The sequence below is a fragment of the Sphaeramia orbicularis genome, chromosome 20 (genome assembly GCF_902148855.1).
Source record: "Sphaeramia orbicularis chromosome 20, fSphaOr1.1, whole genome shotgun sequence".
Classification (NCBI taxonomy): Eukaryota; Metazoa; Chordata; class Actinopteri; order Kurtiformes; family Apogonidae; genus Sphaeramia; species Sphaeramia orbicularis.
The window spans coordinates 37,386,207-37,411,166 of record NC_043976.1 but is presented as its reverse complement, the minus strand read 5'-3'; the positions used below and the strand labels follow the sequence as shown (position 1 = coordinate 37,411,166).

The window sequence follows — 24,960 nt, the reverse complement described above, 5'->3', positions numbered from 1 at the left end:
TGTTCAGGTTGCTTCCATCAGGTCGCAGATACAGTGTTCCTAAATGTAGGACCAATAGGATGAGGAATTCTTTGGTTCCAGCAGCCATTGTTCGGCTTTGTAATGTTGGTGCTATTGTTTTTAACGGATTATTTATTGTATTTATTGTTGGTTTGTTGTCCGTGTGAAACTGCTGGCTGTAGAACAAATTGCCCCTCAGGGATAATAAAGTTTACCTTGACCTTGACCTTCACATTTTGACCCAAGGCTGTATCTTGGAAACTTCAGCCAACCAGCATTTTTTTACTTGATTTTTCTTTATCAGTGACTCTCGCGTGGTAAAAATTTCATTACTTTTACAGGGTGGGGAAGCAAAATTTACAATGAACATTAAGTTGTTTTTTCTCAGCAGGCACTACGTCCATTGTTTTGAAACCAAACATATATTGATGTCATAATCATACCTAACACTATTATCCATACCTTTTCAGAAACTTTTGCCCATATGAGTAATCAGGAAAGCAAACGTCAAAGAGTGTGTGATTTGCTGAATGCACTTGTCACACCAAAGGAGATTTCAAAAACAGTTGGAGTGTCCATAAAGACTGTTTATAATGGAAAGAAGAGAATGACTATGAGCAAAACTATTACCAGAAAGTCTGGAAGTGGAGGAAGCAACAAAAAAAACGTACCGAAGCTTTTATTAAAGCTCTCAAATCCAAAATCCTAAAGGATCCAACCAAATCCGTGAGAAAAATGGCAATTGAACTTGAGGTAGACAACAAGAGCGTTAGAAATGCAGTAAAATATGATTTGAAGTTAAAATCTTACACAAGAACACCAAAAACACTTGTTGAAAACAGCAACAAATCCAACTTTAGCAATTTTTGGGAAATCATGTTTATGGCCGCCTTCTAGCCCAGATCTAAACCCTCTGGATTCTGCTATTTGGGGCGTTTTAGAACATGCTACCAATAGAACATCACACAGCAATGTCGACTTTCTTAAAGATACTATTAAAGAAGAATGGGAGAAGTTGTCACCCGAATACTTGAGGAACACTTGCGCAAGTTTCAGGAAGCGTGTGAAGGCAGTTATTGAGAAAGAAGGAGGACACAGAATAAAAACATTTTCTATTATGTCAATTTTCTTGTGGCAAATAAATTCTCATGACTTTCAATAAACTAATTGGTCATACACTGTCTTTCAATCCCTGCCTCAAAATATCGTAAATTTCGCTTCCCCACCCTGTATTCCGGAAGCATTTCCCTTGCAGACCGGTGTTATCCAAGCAGGCTTGCAAACAGAGTCCAGAGGAGGCGCTAGAAGTCCTGTTTCCTCACATACCGCTTTCATTATAATATCCTGAGAGATCATTGTGTTATTTTTCAGCCAAATGACACCAAACCACTGCAGCTTTAAATGCCTTTTTAATCATCCTCAGCGCTCCATCTTATCCTTTATTCCAACAAAATTACTTTCACTCGCTAATGGCCGGTTGTCTCGCTGCCATTTAGGTAACAATAGCCGACTAAACCTTTTGTCTCAAATTGCCTGTTGATTGCATCGCAGATCTGATGGTCTGAATCAGAAGGCTGTACTTCAGCTGAATCCCCGTCCACCTCCCCCTGCTCCGGGTTCTTATCTGTATCGCTGTTGCATACGAGGGATTACAATCGGCGATAAAATATCTTAGCGGGACGCCAAGGGGACGGACATGAACCGTAAAGCAGAACGCCGAAGACAAAGCCCCTGCACATGTTGTCTGATTCTATCTGCTGGTCTCATCTCCACACGCTCTGCATTCGTCGGAGAAAATCTAGACGGCCCGGACCTCTATCTGATGGAGGTGGACACCAGGGAGCACGGCAGCCATCCTTTTTGTTGTTGTTGTTGTTGTTATTGATGGAGATTCAGTGTTTGGAAGTAGTTAACCCTCTGGTATCCCGTCCAACAAGGCCCTTACTAAGCACCAAGTGTGCCTTTTTGGCACACTTGTGGAATAATGTCAAAAGAATTTTCGTACAGTTTGTTTTTAATTCTTTTACACTTTTTTCTATTTCATCAACTTGAGCCGTAAATAAAAAATACCAAATACTCAATAACTGTCACATTTTTTAACCCTTTAAATGCCGTGTTTGTAATGTAAACAAACCATTTTTTTGGACACAAAAAAATATTTTTTTTCAATATACTACATAAAAAGTGGATCACATATTAGATTTTTGCAGCCTGGCATATGTCAATGATTAACTCCAACACTGGTTAATTTGCATGATTATTTTTGGCGCTACGTCAAATGTTCAAAAATACCAGCATCTGTCACCAAGTGTGCCAAAAAGGCACACCTATAAATCAAACTATTAAATATTACATAGTGATTTATTTTTCTGCTCTAATTTGATTTTATTTTTGTAAATCAAGGTCAGCCCTAATCATACATATCAAATAATCATTCGTTTCAGATTTTTTTAACCCTTTAAATAATCTCTTTTCATCATGATGTCACTACATTTTTTGATGCAAAAAACACAAAATATGATTTTTTTTTTTTTTTTTTCAAAATACTACATAAAAACTGGATTACATATTATTTGATTTTTGCAGCCTGGCATGTGTCAATGATTAACATTAACATTAACAACATTAATAAATTAATTTAGACCCTCACCTCTCAAATGAAGCCCAGATATCAGTAAAAGCAGGATTTATGCTTTAATGGCTTTCGGATCAAAAACAGTGGTTCTAATGGAAGAAATAGTGCGTTTTAGGCACACTTAGGAGACAGATGCTAGTCTTATAATTTTCTTTTGTTTACAATGTGCACATTTTAGTTGGTGGCCAGAATGTTAAAGATCATGCACAAATGAACAACTTTTGAATTCTAACCTTATTTAAATTATGAAAAATAATAGCACGTTTTTTAACACAAAGTGCAAAGTGTGCCTAAAAAGCGCACCCGGATACCGGAGGGTTAAACATGTTTTGAATCATTACTTGATCTCAAACTATAAAGTGGACTGCAGAATTAAACTGTTAGAACCAGGGTATGTGTAGTTTTTTTCAGGAAATAGCTAGACATTGCATTAATTTTTTATAGGGCAGTCATTGAAATACTCTAAAACAGTGGTTCTCAAACTTTTTACAGTGGAGTACCCCCGATATATATTTTTTAGTACCCTCAAACTCTCGCTTCAGCATTTTAATTGAAAAAAGAATGAGGGGAAAATGTGTTCTTGTGTCAAAGGGGTCTGTTTTAATATTTAACTGGAACCAACATCAGTGCTGATCCAGACCCCTGTCCAGATCCACATGACCCCTTTGAACATCATTCCTTACATTAGTACCATTACTTCATGGTACCGAACAAAGCAGGTACACTCACTGTTCATGCAGAGGTGGACCTTACAGACCCTGTATGGAGACCACATTGGACCTTACAGACCCCGGAGACCACATTAGACCTTACAGACCCTGTAGACCACATTGGACCTTACATACCCTGGAGACCACATTGGACCTAACAGATCCTGTATGGAGACCACATTGAACCTTACAGACCCTATAGACCACATTGGACCTTACAGACCCTGGACACCACATTGGACCTTACAGACCCTGTATGGAGACCACGTTGGACCTTACAGACCCTGTAGACTACATTGGACCTTACAGACCCTGTAGACTACATTGGACCTTACAGACCCTGTATGGAGACCACGTTGGACCTTTCAGACCCTGTATGGAGACCACATTGGACCTTACAGACCCTGGAGACCACATTGGACCTTACAGACCCTGGAGACAACATTGGACCTTACAGACCTTGTATGGAGACCACATTGGACCTTACATACCCTGGAGACCACATCGGACCTCACAGACCCTGTAGACCACATCGGACCTTACAGACCCTGTAGACCACATTGGACCTTACAGACCCTGGAGACCACATCGGACCTCACAGACCTTGTATGGAGACCACATTGGACCTTACATACCCTGGAGACCACATCGGACCTCACAGACCTTGTATGGAGACCACATTGGACCTTACAGACCCTGGAGACCACATCGGACCTCACAGACCTTGTATGGAGACCACATTGGACCTTACATACCCTGGAGACCACATCGGACCTCACAGACCTTGTATGGAGACCACATTGGACCTTACATACCCTGGAGACCACATCGGACCTTACATACCCTGTAGACCACATCGGACCTTACAGACCCTGTAGACCACATTGGACCTTACATACCCTGGAGACCACATCGGACCTCACAGACCTTGTATGGAGACCACATTGGACCTTACATACCCTGGAGACCACATCGGACCTTACATACCCTGTAGACCACATCGGACCTTACAGACCCTGTAGACCACATTGGACCTTACAGACCCTGTAGACCACTTTGGACCTGAGATTGTCGACTCACTGTAACTGTTGCTGTCACTGTCTTGTAATGAATGCGGGAATTACCAAAAATAGTCACTTCTCCAATAAAGGGTTAATAAAAAATAGGTCCTGTAAATCTGCAGACGCATTGATGCAAAATCCCACACGAAACAAGATTTATTTGACGATAAAAAAAACAAAGCAAAGTTTGTGGTGATCACATCTGAGTCGTAAGCCCTGGTCTGGCTCTGCTTCTTTTGTACTTGGTATGCATCAGTGCACCTTGCTTTGACGAGGCCCAGAGGGCAATAAATTCTACTAAAAGCTTGACAGATCATCGCCTCTATCATTAAAGCTTCCCTTTTCGCCTGCCTCGTTCCTATAGATAACGTAACACACCACACACGAGTGCATCCCTGCCTTCGCCGCCGCCACCGTCGGAGCCGCAGCGATAGAGTCTTCATTAAGATGTTTATGGCTGTAGATTTATGCGCTGATGAACAGGCTCCACAAGCATCCAATATGAGAATTGATCACAGCAATAAACATGCTCACAGGCACCCGGCCACAGCTACGCAAGTCGCATTTGAGGAAGTGCAAATAAAGATTTGAGTCAGTGTCTGTGCGTCAGGGCTGACGCTGTGACGGCGTGCCCTCAGGGTTTCCAGTGAATTATACATCGCTATAAATCCTAACACATACCGGTCAATAAGTCCGGAGTCTTAAGCCAGCCGCATCGGATTTTTAAAAGGCCGGATTTGAGAAGTCTGTACGCAAATGAAGGAAGATTAACGGTCTGATGAATGTTATTAAAATCAGTCGAGGGAAAATCAAAGAAAGGGATAATGTCAAAAATATCAACGTGATATCATGAATTGCGTTCAGGTAACGCGCCAATCAAAAGTGGCAAGTTATCTGTACGCATTATAAGCTTTCAGTGTGTATGTTTACACCGTGTAAAATAGCACACCATTAGCGCCATTAGCGGCTAGCGCAGTCGGCAGTTAGGATTAGGTTTAGGATTAGCGATTAGAGCAATTAACAATTAGCGGCTAGTGCGATTAGTGGTTAGGGTTAGGTTTAGAGTTGAGTTTATGGTTAGCGATTGGCATGATTAGCGGCTAGAGCAATTAGCGGTTAGGGTCAGTGATTAGCGATTAGTGACTAGCACAATTAGCAGTTAGGGTTAGGGATTAGTGGCTAGTGCAGTTAGTGGTTAGGGTTAGTTTTAGAGTTAAGTTTATGGTAAGCGATTGGCGTGATTAGCAGCTAGAGTGATTAGCGGTTAGGGTTAGTAATTAGCGATTAGTGACTAGCGCAATTAGCAGTTAGGGTTAGGGATTAGCGGCTAGTGCAATTAGTGGTTAGGGTTAGGTTTAGAGTTAAGTTTATGGTAAGCAATTGGTGTGATTAGCGGTTAGGGTTAGCGATTAGCAATTAGTAACTAGCGCAGTTAGCAGTTAGGGTTGGGGATTAGCGGCTAGCGCAATCAGCGGTTAGGATTAGGTTCAAGGTTAGCGATTAGGGCAATTAACAATTAGCGGCTAGAGTGATTAGCGGTTAGGGTTAGCAATTAGTGATTAGTGACTAGTGCAATTAGCAGTTAGGGTTAGGGATCAGTGGCTAGCACAATCAGTGGTTAGGATTAGGGTTAGCGATTAGAGCAATTAAGGATTAGCGGCTAGAGTGATTAGCGGTTAGGGTTAGCAATTAGTAACTAGCACAATTAGCAGTAAGGGTTAGGAAGTAGCGGCTACCGCAATCAGTGGTTAGGGTTAGGTTTAGAGTTAAGTTTATAGTGCGTGATTAGCGGCTAGAGTGATTAGCAGTTAGGGTTAGTGATTAGCGTGATAAGCGGCTAGGGCATTGACATGTCATCAGATGGCATTAAATAACACACAAAAGGATTAAAAAAGCGCACGTATAGCATGCCAAATGCAACTAGAAGAGCAGTCAGAGAGTACAGACCTTCGCCAAGGCAGATTAGCCACCCCCCTCCCCCCAACACCACCAAAACGTAATCATTTGTTCCTTGTGGTAGTATCAACATTTCCTGAAAATTTCATCAAAATCCGCCCATAACTTTTTGAGTTGTCTTGCTAACAGACAAACAAACAAACAAACAAATGAACAGACAAACCCAGATGAAAACATACCCTCCTTACAGTTGCCGGAGGTAATAACCCTGCGTCACATACGTGATTTCATGAGATCAGTCTGAAAACATATAAAGCACTACAATGTGAAAGTAATGTTGATAATATGGACGTTCGAGAAAAATGGGAACAGGAAGCAAACACAACAAGTGGTCGCAGGCACAACAGACCCCGCCCCTCACACGTATCGTAGCTTATTTTAGCCTCGATCCAGCTGATGTCATCATGTCTATGCATGTGCTGATGTCAACATGTCAATTGCCTCTAAATATGTGCCAAGTCTGAAGTAAATTGAAACAAAAAGACAAAAAAAAAAAACAGTTTCACATGGAGCTGCTGGTATTAGACAAACCAGAGGTCAAATCAATTCAAATTCAAGTTTATTTAAATAGGACTTTACAACAACAAGAAGAAGCCCAAAGTGCTTTACATCTAAAAGCATGATGAAATTATTAGATAGAAACAGGTTAATCAGTACCATAAATATGCATAAAGCAATAGAGGTGCTCATGAAGAGGGCATGAACTATAGAAAAAAGACAAAAATCCAGGCACAAAAATTAAAAATTGTAAAAAGCCTTTATTTCATGAGAGCCTGTAGATGAATTCTTTGGGGTTGGAGTTAAAAACACACCATCTTTTCCAGTTCAATACGACAGTAGACGTACACTGGATTGTTCTTTTCCAGGAAGACACTGTCTGAGTTTTGCTGCAGTTTAAGCATCTTCTTTCTTTTTTCACATCCATAGGGAATTTTTCCTGAAAGTGAACTCTGGAAACAAGTTCACTAGAACTACCTGCCCAGTATTTCCCTGGAGAAAACCACCTGACGTCTCTCAGGAGGAGATAATGATTAGGATTCACACTCCAATTGTTCTTTACTTTAACCCAGGGGTGTCAAACTCATTTTAGTTCAGGGGCCACATTAAGCCAAATTTGATCTGAAGTGGGCCGGAGCAGTGAAAAAATAACATAATAATATAGAAATAATGTCAACTCCACACTTCCCTCTATGTTTTAGAGCCAAAAAAAAAACGTAAAATTATGTGATGAAAATGTTTACATTTACCAAATATCCTTTAAAACAATGTGAATAACATGAACAAACTGAAATTTCCTCAGAAAAACTAAGTATAATTTTAACAATATTATGTCTCAGTTTATCATTTACACATGAAAATTACAACTTATAGATCACAGTGGATCTACAAATACACAAAACATTTAATAACAGGCAGAATATTGGTAAACTTGGACTTCAGACATTTCAAAATGTTCCAGTTTGTTCAGGTTATTTGCATTTTTTTTTTTTTTTTTTGTGAAATGATCGTTTGTTTTAATGTAAATACAGTAAAATTACATGAATATGTTTACATTTACAAAGATAAAAATTTAGAGATGTGAGTATTTACTTTAGTTTAGTTTATTAGTTTATTGTATCATGGACGATCCCAATTAATGAACTGTATCGATAACAGTAAAAAGAGGCAGCTTTACCCAACATGGCTAGTCCTAATAATAATAATAATAACAATAATAATAATAATAATAATAATAATAATAATAATAATAATAAATACTGGTTCAATAACAGTAAAAAGAGGCAGCTTTACCCAACATGGCTAGTCCTAATAATAATAATAATAACAATAATAATAATAATAATAACAATAATAATAATAATAATAATAATAATAATAATAATAATAATAATAATAATAAATACTGGTTCAATAACAGTAAAAAGAGGCAGCTTTACCCAACATGGCTAGTCCTAATAATAATAATAATAATAATAATAATAATAAATACAGGTTCAATAACAGTAAAAAGAGGCAGCTTTAGCTAACATGGCTAGTCATAATAATAATAATAATAATAATAATAATAATAATAATAATAATAATAATAATAATAAAATACTGGTTCAATAACAGTAAAAAGAGGCAGCTTTAGCCAACATGGCTAGTCATAATAATAATAATGATAAGAAGAAGAAGAATGATAAGAATAATAAATACTGTTTCAATAACAGTAAAAAGAGGCAGCTTTAGCTAACATGGCCAGTCATCATCATCATCATCATAATAATAATAATAATAATAATAATAATAATGATGATAATTATAATTATAATAATTATAGTAAATACTGTTTCAATAACAGTAAAAAGAGGCAGCATTAGCCAACTTGGCTAGTCATACTAATAATAATAATAATAATAATAATAATAATAACAATAATAATAAATACTGTTTCAATAACAGTAAAAAGAGGCAGCTTTAGCTAACATGGCCAGTCATCATCATCATCATCATAATAATAATAATAATAATAATAATAATAATAATAATTATTATTATTATTATTATTATTATTATAGTAAATACTGTTTCAATAACAGTAAAAAGAGGCAGTGTTAGCCAACATGGCTAGTCATAATAATAATAATAAGAATAAGAATAATAAATACTGTTTCAATAACAGTAAAAAGAGGCAGCGTTAACCAACATGGCTAGTCAGAATAATAATGAATTTTATTTGTAATGCACTTTACGTTTTTATCTAAAAACCTCAAAAAGCTACAGGCAGGGTACAATAAATACGATTAAATGGGAAGTCAAGAAAATACGAATAGGTAGTATATGGTTAGAAAAGGCTAATATCTGGCTGTAGTCCCCGGCCTGATGACAATAGGCACCCTTAAACAATAATATATTACAGCACATTAATTAAAAAGAGAAAGTTAAGACGGCTAAGACACAAGATAAATCAATAAAGATATCGGTTATTATGATAGTATGTTACTGATCTGACCCACCTGAGATTAAATTGGTCTGTACGTGAAACCTGAACTAAAATGATTAGTATCTGGACCCTTCGGAGGGCCGGATTTGGCCCCTGGGCCGCATATTTGAGACCCCTGATTTAGATACCAAAAGGCAGAAATGAGCCCTTTAGACTCACCTTCAGCTTCAGACGTCCGTGTTATTGTCATGAATCTGTCTTTATTTGTTCAGACACTGAGGATCCCAAACTGAAATCCTTGGGTTCTGCTGTTATTTCATGAATTAAAATGAGTATATGCTGCATATTTTTTTGTTATATGTTGATATAAATGTATGATTTTGTGTTTTCATTCCAGGGTTTCCAAGGAAAAACTGGTCCACCTGGTCCAGGAGGTGTTGTCGGGCCTCAGGTAAAATGAAATACAGGATTAAAAGACTTATTTAGTTGGATAAAGGTAATCCATGTGTACTTATAACAGCACGCACATCAGATTTAAGATGAGTTTTCACTTTCCTGTTCCTGTTATACTCATAAATGTGTGGTTTAATGGTTTTTGACATCTGTGGTGTATTGAGTTACCACATTTTGGGACATTTTTATATGAATATTGGATTCTCAGAGACTAAATCTGGAGAAATTACACCCGTAAAAATCCATTTTTAATTACTTCTACTTCGGAGAATTTTTTTTCATGAATTAGTTACATTAAATTATCATTACGCTGAGCTGAAAATAACATACGACCATATTTTAGGGACCCACTGGAGAGACCGGTCCAGTCGGTGAGCGAGGCCATCCCGGACCCCCTGGACCACCAGGAGAGCAGGGTCTTCCAGGTGCCGGTGGCAAAGAGGGAGCAAAGGTGAGAATGAGGCTAGAAACTAGTGTCCAAAGGGAATCTGATGGATTTTTTTAATCGAATATTTCTAATGCATCGTGTCAAGGTGCTGCAAAATGGGTTAGCTACTGTTTCTGACGAATGAATAAATTATATTTCATTGTGTTATTTGTATGCATGCTGTTAAGATGATTATTAATCGGTCGGTCTTTTGAGTGTTATAGCGAGGAAAATACTTGTGTTTTTATTCATTTTTACCTCAGAAATTTAGTCTGTTATAACTATAAATTAGGCCAGTTTAACCCATAAAAACCCAGTGCTACTTTTCTGACTGTTCCCAAATGATTTTTTCTGCAGATTTAACCTTTATTAAGTGATTTATCGCCATTTGTTATAATATTATCCTCTGTATTTTGCATTTTTCCAGTGAAAATCATGTGTTTTCTGATGTCGCTAAACTGGGTTTTTTTCCCTTCTTGCTTTTAGCTGTTGGTTCACACACACACACTACTAAAAATGCACATTTATTTCTCTACAGTAGCAGGATAAATAGCTCCCTTTCTCCACTACAGATACCAGTAGATACACAAAGGTATTTGCTCCAAAGATTACAGAGATTTGTGTTTGGAGGAAAAAGAAAAGGCAGTTAAGTCGGAAAACACGGAAGTCTGATGCACCTTGGATTTATATTATATTATATTATATTATATTATATTATATTATATTATATTATATTATATTATATCATACTCTGAAATTCAAAATTTAAACCTTAGTGTGTTATTGGAGGACCTAACAAAACTTTATTTCTTTTGTGACATTTTTCAGAATTTTTACTCTTATGTAGAAAATCAAGGTCAATGAAGTTACTGTATTTGGTTCCTTACCCATAAGTGGCAAAAAAAAAGAACTCCAAGAAGTAAATATAAAAAAAAAAAATACAAGAAAAACACATGTAAGGTGAAAGGAACATGTATTTTAAAACATTAGAACAACATAAATACTGATCCAGACACCTGTCAACATCCACATTATCCCTTTGAACATCAATATTGAAAAGTCTGGGTTTTATTGACGTGAGAATGTGGTAACACGTGGACAGGTTGCCATAGAAACACGCAGACGACACTTAAACCACTGTACAGTATGCATCACCCAAAATGTTGACTTATTCTTTAAAATAAACCAGACATAATCACCGTGCTGTATTTAATGAGTTTAATACTAACACATGGACAGAGCCTTTTAAGAAACTCACAAATGTTCAGTCACAAATGTCAATAATATTCACAAAATAATGAAAATCTAATAGTTGAAACTTAATTATCTATATAATCAACAGTTTGAATAAATTTTCAAATTTTTTAGATCTCATTTTTAGCATCAGATTTGAACAATGGCTATGGTGTAAGAAGTGCTATCAATAAAACGTTTTTTTTCTACAAGTGGTATTTTAAAAAAGGATAACAGTTCCATTAAAGAGACATATTTAGTTAAAAAAAATTAGCCTACACTGTAAAAAAAACCCAAAAAAAAAACAAAACAAAACTGTAAAAAAAAGGGTAATATTCCAGCAGCTGGGGCCCCAAAAAAGTACTGTTAAATAACAGAAAATAACCATCTCATAAAAATATGGTAATTTTCCATAATTCAAATACAATTTTTTGCCCTAACTTTACAAGAGATTTTGCTTTTTTTTTTTTTTTTTTTTTTTTCTTTTTTAATGTTTAATAAAGAATATTTACATGTATTAAAACAATCAAATTACCTATAACTACACATATAAATAATTTTCAATGAGACTAAGTTGTACAATCCACTGATAAAAACTGTATTTGGACAGTTTATCAGTGCTTATACGTGTTATACATTCACAAAAATACATTTATTCAACAGTTTTGTTGTGAAACCTCCTGTAATTACACAAGATATTTGTCAATTAACAAACACGTCTTGTTAAACTTACAGAACAAATACTTATTTTACGGTTGTCAGTAATTTGATCTCATTTTATTTTATTCTTTTACAATATTAAACTTTAAATTAACAGTTTAATTTCATAAATAGAAAAAAAATATTTGTGAAATTACGATACATTTGCAAATGTATTTTAACTGTATTTTTCTGTGAAAAAAGAAAAAAATTCTTTTAAAAAATGGAAATTTTAAAGGTTTTTGTGTGTGTGTTTTTTTTTACATTTGACGTGTAAAATCACAGTCTGTTTTTGTCATTTCATTGATATTTTCCTGTATCTTAAAAATACAGGAAAACTCTGTAAAATAAACTGTGAAAATTCTGTTAAATTACAGATTTTTTTACAGTGTACTTGATAAATGATAACTTTTTCATACTGATGTTCACTTTTGCTTAATCGGACCCATTAGTACCATTACTGCATGGTACCGAACAAAGCAGGTCCACTCACTGTTCATGCAGAGGTGGACCTTACAGACCCTGGAGACCACATTGGACCTTACAGACCCTGGAGACCACATTGGACCTTACAGACCCTGGAGACCACATTGGACCTTACAGACCCTATAGTCCACATTAGACCTTACAGACCCTGTAGGGAGACTTCATTGGACCTTACAGACCCTGGAGACCACATTGGACCTTACAGATCCTATAGACCACATGGGACCTTACAGACCCTGGAGACCACATTGGACCTTACAGACCCTATAGTCCACATTAGACCTTACAGACCCTGTAGGGAGACCCCATTGGACCTTACAGAACCTGTAGACCACATTGGACCTTACAGACCCTGGAGACCACATTGGACCTTACAGACCCTGTAGACCACACTGGACCTTACAGACCCTGTAGTCCACATTAGACCTTACAGACCCTGTACGGAGACCACATTGGACCTTACAGACCCTGGAGACCACATTGGACCTTACAGATCCTATAGACCACATGGGACCTTACAGACCCTGGAGACCACATTGGACCTTACAGACCCTATAGTCCACATTAGACCTTACAGACCCTGTAGGGAGACCCCATTGGACCTTACAGACCCTGTAGACCACATTGGACCTTACAGACCCTGGAGACCACATTGGACCTTACAGACCCTGTAGACCACACTGGACCTTACAGACCCTGTAGTCCACATTAGACCTTACAGACCCTGTAGGGAGACCACATTGGACCTTACAGACCCTGGAGACCACATTGGACCTTACAGATCCTATAGACCACATGGGACCTTACAGACCCTGGAGACCACATTGGACCTTACAGACCCTATAGACACACTGGACCTTACAGACCCTGTAGACCACACTGGACCTTACAGACCCTGTAGGCCACATTGGACCTTACAGATCCTATAGACCACATGGGACCTTACAGACCCTATAGACCACACTGGACCTTACAGACCCTGTAGACCACACTGGACCTTACAGACCCTATAGACCACATTAGACCTTACAGACCCTGTAGACCACATTGGACCTTACAGACCCTGTAGTCCACATTAGACCTTACAGACCCTATAGACACACTGGACCTTACAGACCCTGTAGACCACACTGGACCTTACAGACCCTGTAGTCCACATTAGACCTTACAGACCCTATAGACACACTGGACCTTACAGACCCTGTAGGCCACATTGGACCTTACAGATCCTATAGACCACATGGGACCTTACAGACCCTATAGACACACTGGACCTTACAGACCCTGTAGGCCACATTGGACCTTACAGATCCTATAGACCACATGGGACCTTACAGACCCTATAGACCACATTAGACCTTACAGACCCTGTAGACCACATTGGACCTTACAGACCCTGTAGTCCACATTAGACCTTACAGACCCTATAGACACACTGGACCTTACAGACCCTGTAGACCACACTGGACCTTACAGACCCTGTAGACCACATTGGACTTCACTGTCCTTGCTGTAACTGCTGCTGCCACTGTTTTGTAATATATGCAGAAATTACCAAAAATAGTCACTTGCCCGTTAAAGGGTTCATATCGCTGATGGAGCCCGCTGCATTCACAAAGAGTTCTATTTCTGGAGGGGACCCCAGGCTGCTTAAATAAAACCGTTAGAAGGCAAGAATCCCCTTAAAGCCATAAATTCACCCAGAAATACAGTCCTGCAAATGCCAGACGGCAGAGCCTCACCATTTCTGTCTGTGCTCTACAAGACTGATGCCAGCCAGCGCTGAAAATGCAGTGGGTGGGATTTGGGGAGCGCCTGGCTAAAACTCCCTCCACAGTCCTCCCCGGGCCTGCAATTGAGTGCCCATTAGGAACAGACAGCAGCCATTTTATAGAAGTATGGGCAGCTCCCAACCAACCCCCCTGACTCTCAGGACCACTCGGCATCCCCTACTCCCCGTCCCTCCTCCTCAAAACAACCCACCACCACCACCACCACTTCCTCCTCCTCCTCCCTTCCACATGTCTTCTGCTTTCATTTTCTCCCATCTTCCCCGAGCAGACAGTTTAATCAAGTCCGTCAGCTAACTGCAGACCCTTCACCACCCACAGCCCCTCTGTCCTCCCCACTCTGCATCAGTATGCCAGGGACACTCTGTACGTGGAGGTCTTGGCAGCGGAGCCCAAATCCTCTTACGACGCTCGAGCCCACTCCTCTGCACCTCCCCGCCTGTAGATAAAGTCAGCCTGCCAATGTAAAAGAACAGAACATAGACCCAACTAACTCCATTCTAAACCACACTGGGAAAAAAAATCTGTAATTTAACCGAATTTTCACCGTTTATTTTACAGATTTTTCTTGTATTTTTACGATACGGGAAAATATCAATGAAATGACAAAAAACAGACTGTGATTTTACACGTCAAATGGAAAATAACATGAAAAAAATGTAACTGTGAATAACCATAAAATTTCCATTTTTTTTAATAGATTTTTTTGTTTTTCCGCAGAAAAATACAGTTAAAATGCATTTGCGAATGTATTGTAATTTCACAAATATTACTTTTCTATTTATGAGATTAAACTTTTAATTTAAAGTTTAATACTGTAAAAAAAAAAAAAAAAAAAACGAGATAAAATTACTGACAATTAACCGTAAAAGAAGTATTTGTTTTGTAAGTTTAACAAGACTTGTTTGTTAATTGACAAATATTTTGAGTAATTACAGGAGGTTTCACAACAAAAATGTTAAATAAATGTATTTTTGTGAATGTATAACATGTATAAGCACTGATAAACTGTCCAAATATAGTTTTTATCAGTGGATTGTACAACTTAGTCTCATGGAAAATTATTTATATATATATATATATATATATATATATATATATATATATATATATATATATATATATTTATAGGTAATTTGATTGTTTTAAAACAAGAATATATTATTTATTAAACATTAAAAAGTCAAAAAAAAAAAGCAAAATCTCATGTAAAGTTAGGGCAAAAAACTGTATTTGAATTATGGAAAATTGCCATATTTTTATGAGGTGGTTATTTTCCGTTATTTAACAGTATTTTTTCGGCACCCCTGCTGCCAGAATAATACTGTTTTTAATTTTTTTTTTTTTTTTTTTACAGTGTAGGGGTCTCAAACATGCAGCCCGGGGGCCAAATGCGGCCCCCCAAAGGTTCCAGTCTGGCCAGTGGGATGAATTTGCAAAGTACAAAAATTCCACAGTCAAAGCTGTTGAACTCATTTTAGTTCAGGTTCTACATACAGACCAATATGATCTACAGTAAAATAATAACATAATAACCTGCAAAAAATAATGACTCCTTATTTTCTTCTTGGTTTGATGTGAAAAATAAATAAATAAATAAATTAACTAAAAAAAATAATATTACATTATGCCTATAAATAATGACAACTTCAATTTTTTGTTTTAGTGCAAAAAGTAACATTGAATTATGAAAATTGTTACTTTTTAAAAAAAATTAAATTATATGTATATTTTTTTTTAGTTCAGGTTCCACATACAGACCAATATGATCTACAGTAAAATAATGTAATAACCTACAAAAAAAAAAAAAAATTACTACATATTTTCTGCTCGGTTTTATGTGGAAAAAAAAAAAATTACATGCCTATAAATAATGACAACTTAATTTTTTTGTCTTTGTTTCAGTGCAAAAAGTAACATTAAATTATGAAAATATTTACTTTTTAAAAAAAAAAAAAAGTATATATATATATATATATATATATATATATATATATATATATATTTTTTTTTTTTTTTTTTTTTTTTTTTTCAGGTTCCACATACAGACCAATATGATCTCAAATAAAATAACAGCATAATAACCTACAAAAAAATTACTCCATATTTTCTTCTCGGTTTGATGTGAAAAAAAAAAAAAATTACATTATGCCTATAAATGAAAGGAAATAAATAATGACATCTTCAATTTTTTGTCTTTGTTTTAGTGGAAAAAATAACATTAAATTATGATTTTTTTTTTTTTTAATTTTTAAATTCAGGTTGCACATACAGACCAATATGATCTCAAGTAAAATAACATAATAACCTACGAAAAATAATGACTACATATTTTCTTCTCGGTTTGATTAAAAAAAAAAAAAAAAAAAAGAAAAACAACCAGCACCCCCACAATTATTACACACACATATATACATACACTTACAGCATGTACATAAACACAAACACATACACATACTGTGATTGTCCAGATTATTAAAGGTGAAACTGGGTTTTGTTGAAGCTTAATGTATTGACAGGGTTACGGCAGCGCTAATGAATCCATAGAAAACATACACACATCAGACTAATTGCAGCTAATGGCCCATTTAAATGAATGTCAGCCACAAAACAAGCACATTTCTTTTCCTGATGGGATGTACAAAGCAATTAGTACATACAATATGTGCATGTCATATGCTTTACAATGGTTGCTCATTTTTTTCCACGCTGAGTGGAGTCACAGCACGTGGAGTTAATATGTAATTAATCCAGTGATGTTAGGGAAAATGTCAGCATGTGTAGTTCTAACTGGAAACTCAGAAAGCAGCGAAGACATTTGGAAAAAAAAAAAAAAAAAATTGTTTCACATTTTTGCTTTAGCTATATTGAGTTAAAAATACATAATTAAAGCTGTTGTGTTTTCATGGCCCATTAAAGATATAAGATTTAGGGTGATTTATTTTCAGAAATACAGTATAATATTCAGAATTCTGTTTTCATTAGTGTAGTATCACCTAAAAATAAGAACTGTTGTGTTTTCTTGAGCTTAAAAGGATTTTATATCTGCCTCCTTTTGGGTGTTTTTTTTAATGTTTTTAGCAGCTTCTATAGTTGAAGAAGGTGAGGCACAGAGATTCAAGTTGGCTGCAATTTCCAACCTCACCAGTAGATGGCACTAAATCACACACAATGCACCTTTAAATTAGAATAATTAACCTGTGACTGTTACTTTATTTTTACTTTATTGTTAATTTAACAGGGACAATGTATAGTCACATGATTGCACCAGAGTTAGCTAAGAGCTAATTTACATTTGCAGTCCCTGGGCAGGTAAACAGACAACAGTAAATACAGAATATAGAAACAGTATTTTTGTATTTGAGTTATGACATTGCTTTGCGAAAATTCTAAAGTCTTCAAGGATAGTGTATTTCAGTTTTCAAACGGCAGAAAGAAAGATTATTTGGCAGCGATATTTTTCTTTCAGTGCCGATCAATTGAAAACATGGCCTGTGAAATATGTGAAGGGTCCAGTTTGTAAGATTTAGGAGGACGGAAGAGTCAAATACGATGTTTATAACATTTATTTCTACAGGAGTGGGTCGACTGCATGTTTGGATACTATACAAAAATAGTCTTCTTTTTTCATGTGGTTTTTGTCAAATTAAGTGTAGGGTAAATCCTTTTTTAACATCAATTTCTCTTTTGCTTGAAATGTTGAAACCTCTCAAAGAAACCATGGAAACTATTAGAGTAAAGTAATATATAAAAAAAAAAAAATACCAAGTAGGGAATGCATTTATCAGTCTTTGAAAGTCTATTAATAGGCTAATTCCAGGAAATAGACAGGTTCCAACATGCTAACAGAGCAGTAACTGCATCCAATACAACTCCAGTATAATATCTGAAACACTGAAATCTCCAAATAACTGCATGTTTCGACACTAAATAAAAATACTCTTCTTTTTTCATGTGGTTTTTGTCAAATTAAGTGCTGAGTAAATCCTTTTTTAACATGAATTTCTCTTTTGCTTGAAATGTTGAAACCTCTCAAAGAAACCATGGAAACTATTATAGTAAAGTAATATAAAAAATACTAAATAGGGAATGCATTTATCAGTCTTTGAAAGTCTCTCAGGCTAATTCCAGGAAATAGACAGGTTCCAACACGCTAACAGAGCAATAACTGCATCCAATACAACTCCAGTATAATATCTGAAACACTGAAATCTCCAAATAACTGCATGTTTCGACACTAAATAAAAATAGTCTTTTTTTCATGTGGTTTTTGTCAAATTAAGTGCTGAGTAAATCCTTTTTTAACATGAATTTCTCTTTTGCTTGAAATGTTGAAACCTCTCAAAGAAACCATGGAAACTATTATAGTAAAGTAATATAAAAAATACTAAATAGGGAATGCATTTATCAGTCTTTGAAAGTCTCTCAGGCTAATTCCAGGAAATAGACAGGTTCCAACATGCTAACAGAGCAATAACTGCATCTAATACAACTCCAATATAATATCTGAAATACACTGAAATCTCCAAATAACTGCATGTTTCGATACTAAATAAAAATAGTCTTTTTTTCATGTGATTTTTGTCAAATTAAGTGTAGGGTAAATCCTTTTTTAACATGAATTTCTCTCTTGCTTGAAATGTTGAAACCTCTCAAAGAAACCATGGAAACTATTATAGTGAAGTAATATAAAAAATACTAAATAGGGAATGCATTTATCAGTCTTTGAAAGTCTATTAATAGGCTAATTCCAGGAAATAGACAGGTTCCAACACGGTAACAGAGCAGTAACTGCATCTAATACAACTCCAATATAATATCTGAAATACACTGAAATATATCAAATAACTGCATGTTTCGATACTAAATAAAAATAGAGTCTTCTTTTTCCATGTGGTTTTTGTCAAATTAAGTGTTGAGTAAATCCTTTTTTAACATGAATTTCTCTTTTGCTTGAAATGTTGAAACCCCTCAAAGAAACCACGGAAACTATTATAGTGAAGTAATATAAAAAATACTAAATAGGGAATGCATTTATCAGTCTTTGAAAGTCTATTCCAGCTAATTCCAGGAAATAGACAGGTTCCAACACGCTAACAGAGCAGTAACTGCATCTAATACAACTCCAATATAATATCTGAAATACACTGAAATCTCCAAATAACTGCATGTTTCGACACAAAATAAAAATACTCTTCTTTTTTCATGTGATTTTTGTCAAATTAAGTGTAGGGTAAATCCTTTTTTAACATGAATTTCTCTCTTGCTTGAAATGTTGAAACCTCTCAAAGAAACCATGGAAACTATTATAGTAAAGTAATATAAAAAATACTAAATAGGGAATGCATTTATCAGTCTTTGAAAGTCTATTCCAGCTAATTCCAGGAAATAGACAGGTTCCAACACGCTAACAGAGCAGTAACTGCATCCAATACAACTCCAATATAATATCTGAAATACACTGAAATCTCCAAATAACTGCATGTTTCGACACAAAATAAAAATACTCTTCTTTTTTCATGTGATTTTTGTCAAATTAAGTGTTGGGTAAATCCTTTTTTTACATGAATTTCTCTTTTGCTTGAAATGTTGAAACCTCTCAAAGAAACCACGGAAAATATTATAGTGAAGTAATATAAAAAATACTAAATAGGGAATGCATTTATCAGTCTTTGAAAGTCTATTCCAGCTAATTCCAGGAAATAGACAGGTTCCAACACGCTAACAGAGCAGTAACTGCATCCAATACAACTCCAGTATAATATCTGAAATACACTGAAATATCCAAATAACCACATAAGTATTAAACACAGCACAATCAATAAACTTCCCTTACAATTTTACATCTCATGAATGAACCATGTACAGAATGAACATCTCGAAGCTATTTTGTATCCATTTTGATTTTAACTGATAATCCTATGGCCTGTTTTACATGATCAAAAACAAATTCATTTTAGCAAAAAAAAAAAAAAAAAAAAAAAAAAGTTTCTACTTTGAATGTGGCCAGAAGCCAAAAAATGTTGTGAACCACTGGTTTTTTGCACTTCACTTTAAAAAACTTCATATCATTTTTCACAATTTAATAGGGTTAGAATTCAAAAGTTGTTCATTTGTACATGATCTTTAAAATTCCAACCACCAACTAAAATTTGCACATTGTAAAAAAAAAAAGAAAAGAAAATTACAAGACTAGCATCTGTCTCCCAAGTGTGCCTAAAACGCACTATTTCTTCCATTATAACCACTGTTTTTGATCCAAAAACCATTAAGGCATAAATCCTGCTTTTACTGATATCTGGGCTTCATTTGAGAGGTGAGGGTCTAAATTAATTTATTAACGTTGTTAATGTTGGAGGTAATCATTGACATATGCCAGGCTGCAAAAATCAAATTATATGTAATCCAATTTGTATGTAGTATTTTGAAAAAAAAAAAACCAAAACAAAACATGTTTTATGTTTTTTGCATCAAAAAATGTAGTGACATCATGATTATCGTTTAAAGGGTTAAAAAAATGTAAAATGAATGATTATTTGATATGTATGATTAGGGCTGACCTTGATTTACAAAAATAAAATCAAATTAGAGCAGAAAAATAAATCAATATATAATATTTAATAGTTTGATTTATAAGTGTGCATTTTTGGCACACTTGGTGACAGTCTACTAGACCAATACAGGTCTAGTATTTTTCAACATTTGACCTAGCGCCAAAAATAATAATGCAAATTAACTGATGTTGGAGTTAATCATTGACATATGCCAGGCTGCAAAAATCAAATAATATGTGATCCACTTTTTATGTAGTATATTGAAAAAAATTAATTTTTTGTGTTTTTTGTATCCAAAAAAATGATTTGTTTACATTAAAAACACAGCATTTAAAGGGTTAAAAAATGTGACAATTACACTGGTCTACAATTTTTTTAATAAATGATTTGCTCCAGAGATTAAATGTGCTAAATGTTACGTATTTTAATAAGATTAATTGGAAAATAAATGACAAAAATGCCGGTTTGCTGATGTTTTCAAGGTATATGATTAAGTGTTATTACACACATATATTGGTTAATGTACATTTATATAATAGTTTTATAAATCTTCCACTAAATAGAACCTGTAAAGTGAATGTATTCTAATGTGCAGACAGTGTTTTGAAGTAGATCTTGTAACTCTGAGACAAATATTCCTTTTGAGTCAAACCCATTCTCTCGTTAATTCTTGAATTTCACATTTTGACCCAAGGCTGTATCTTAGAAAGTTCAGCCAACCAGCATTTTTGACTTGATTTTTCTTTATCAGTGACTCTCATGTGGGAAAATTTCAGTACTTTTATTCTGGAAGCATTTTCCTTGTGGACCAGTGTTATTGAGTATTTGGTAATTTTATTTATGATAGAAAATAATAGAAAAAAGTGTAAAAGAATTAAAAACAAACTGTATGAAAATTTTTCGACATTATTCTATAAGTGTACCAAAAAGGCACACTTGGTGCTTAGTAAGGGCCTCGCTGGATGGGATACCGCAGGGTTAAAAAAGCAATTTTTTTGTTTGTCTCTTTTTTATAAATGATTATTTCCTTGAAGAATTGAACTACACCAGAAATCTGCACAAATACTAAACACATTTTTATTGGATCAGAACAGGATCTAACGCTGTATCGCAAAATTTTCCTGTTAGCTAAAACTTAAATTATATTTTACAGACATTACAGTTTAAGATTTTGTTCAAACGTTCATATTCTGTCAGTTCATAACTAACATCAGAACATTATTTTTGTGCAGTCCCAACAAAGGAACTAACATTATTTAATAAAAGAGCTTTTAATAATAATAATAATAATAAATAAATATAAACAAAAAAGAAAAACAAATGAACCTCCGCAATATTTTCATTTGAGTAAATACCTAGAAAAATCGATACAGTACTTTTTAATATCGATACAGTATTGCGAAATGAAATATCACGATATATTTTCAGAACCGATATTTTCTTACACCCCTAGTTTTGAATGTTGCCAGAAATTTGTGATGTTAAAATGGGGTCATGAGCCAAAAAAAGGTCCAGAACCACTGGTTTAACCCTTTCATGCATGAATTATTAGAACCTTAATCAAGATTTTTTTTCCTGAGTATTTTTATTCCTCTTTAGGCATGAAAAAAAAAAACAATGTGATTGATTTTTTTTTTTTTTTTTTAAATCAACCTGTTTTTCATGGAGTTACAAAAACGTCCACTCAGCTACACCATGAATTTTATTCTTGAAGCAAAGAAACATGTATTTAAAACCCAATATCATAAAGTGATATGAAAACAGTGAAATGAAACCATGTTTAACGCAGCTAATCTGGTGTTTTCTCACATTTTTAACATATTCTAATACTAGTTATTACTCACTTCATGGAGATAATATGCAAAAAATAACAATTAACAATTGATTTCCACTCAAGAACCAATCACGAACAGCAAAGTTACAATAATGGGATGAATTGCAGTTTATGAGATGATGCATAAGTGTCCACTGTGTTGGTTGATATGGAACTAAAACAACAAAACTCATGAATATACAAGAGTAAAGCTGTAGAGTAACTGTCCACTGGAGTGACCACTATGCATGAAAGGGTTAAAGAAACGTAATTATAAACATGTTATATTGTCGTATTGTGTTTTGACCCGTGCTAACTCTTGTGTATATGACTGTGTTTAGGGAGACCCTGGACCCCCTGGAACCTCCGGTAAAGACGGTCCCCCTGGTCTCCGAGGCTTCCCAGGAGAGCGAGGTCTACCTGGCGCCACGGTGAGGACTCGACAGCACCTGCGTCTATTCATCACGGCCTCTCTTTACATGTGTTTGCTAGTGGGAAGTGACAGAACATGGCTACGTAACAAATGAAGCGCCGTCGATCTGAAGCTATCCACTTCATTAGAGACACCAGCCCTGGAATTCACTCGTCGCAATCAATCCGGCGAAGGGGAAATCCGAGGCGACATCTTACAAATGAACAGGCGTGCCGGCGCATCGCTCCGCTGCCACCGACACCACTGTTTTTAACGGCCGCAATGCATCATGGTCCTAATATAGAAGAAGGGGATTGTTGGTTAGAGATCCATTTGTGAAATCGTTTCAAGGTTTAACTCAAGGTCTCGTTGTTTTCAATATTTCAATGCCGGCGTTTTTTGGGGGGATCCGGAGAAGTTATTTGTTTTCCCCGTATGCCCCGTATGCATTATTTACTTAGTAAATTATTAATGGTAAATATAAACTGCAATGGCGGACAATGGATATACTGTAGGGAGAGGAAGTGTTGTGCTGTTTGCATCTCCAAGGTCAGTCCGACTCTTCAAACCAGCACCACGTCCTGATTGTTTCCTGCCATTGTGATTTACTTCAGCACAGCCACAGCCAGCAGAGACTCATTACCCATACTGCCATGTTCTGTTCTGCGGCCAAGTACACTGTAAAAAAAAAAAAATCCTGTTGTTTTTACGGACAAAAACTGGCAGCTGCGGTTTCCACAACAATACTGTAAAAAAACAAGTCCAACTGTAAATATATTTACAGAGAAACATGTAGATTTATCATTTTAAACATGTAGATTTATCATTTTAAACATGTAGATTTAACATTTTAAACATGTAGATTTATCATTTTAAACATGTAGATTTATCATTTTAAACATGTAGATTTAACATTTTAAACATGTAGATTTATCATTTTAAACATGTAGATTTATCATTTTAAACATGTAGATTTAACATTTTAAACATGTAGATTTATTATTTTAAACATGTAGATTTATTATTTTAAACGTGGATTTAACATTTTAAACTTGTAGATTTATCATTTTAAACATGTAGATTGAACATTTTAAACATGTAGATTTATCATTTTAAACATGTAGATTGAACATTTTAAACATGTAGATTGAACATTTTAAACGTGAATTTAACATTTTAAACATGTAGATTTAACATTTTAAACATCATTTTAAACATGTAGATTTAACATTTTAAACATGTAGATTTATCATTTTAAACATGTAGATTTAACATTTTAAACATGTAGATTTATCATTTTAAACATGTAGATTTAACATTTTAAACATGTAGATTTAACATTTTAAACATCATTTTAAACATGTAGATTTAACATTTTAAACATGTAGATTTATCATTTTAAACATGTAGATTTATCATTTTAAACATGTAGATTTAACATTTTAAACATGTAGATTTATCATTTTAAACATGTAGATTTATCATTTTAAACATGTAGATTTAACATTTTAAACATGTAGATTTATCATTTTAAACATGTAGATTGAACATTTTAAACATGTAGATTGAACATTTTAAACGTGAATTTAACATTTTAAACATGTAGATTTAACATTTTAAACATCATTTTAAACATGTAGATTTATCATTTTAAACATTATCATTTTAAACATGTAGATTTAACATTTTAAACATGTAGATTTAACATTTTAAACATGTAGATTTATCATTTTAAACATGTAGATTTAACATTTTAAACATGTAGATTTAACATTTTAAACACGAAGATTTAACATTTTAAACAT

At 34.8% G+C, this 24,960-nt stretch overlaps 1 protein-coding gene across 1 annotated transcript in view; it reads left to right on the top strand.

Moving 5' to 3' along the window:
• The window catches only part of col11a1a (collagen, type XI, alpha 1a), a 281,120-nt gene that overhangs the window by 158,661 nt on the left and 97,499 nt on the right, over positions 1-24,960 (top strand). Inside the window, 3 exon segments of the mRNA XM_030123523.1 lie at positions 9,686-9,739; positions 10,085-10,192; positions 23,085-23,174. Of these exon segments, the coding sequence (XP_029979383.1) occupies positions 9,686-9,739; positions 10,085-10,192; positions 23,085-23,174 (252 nt within the window).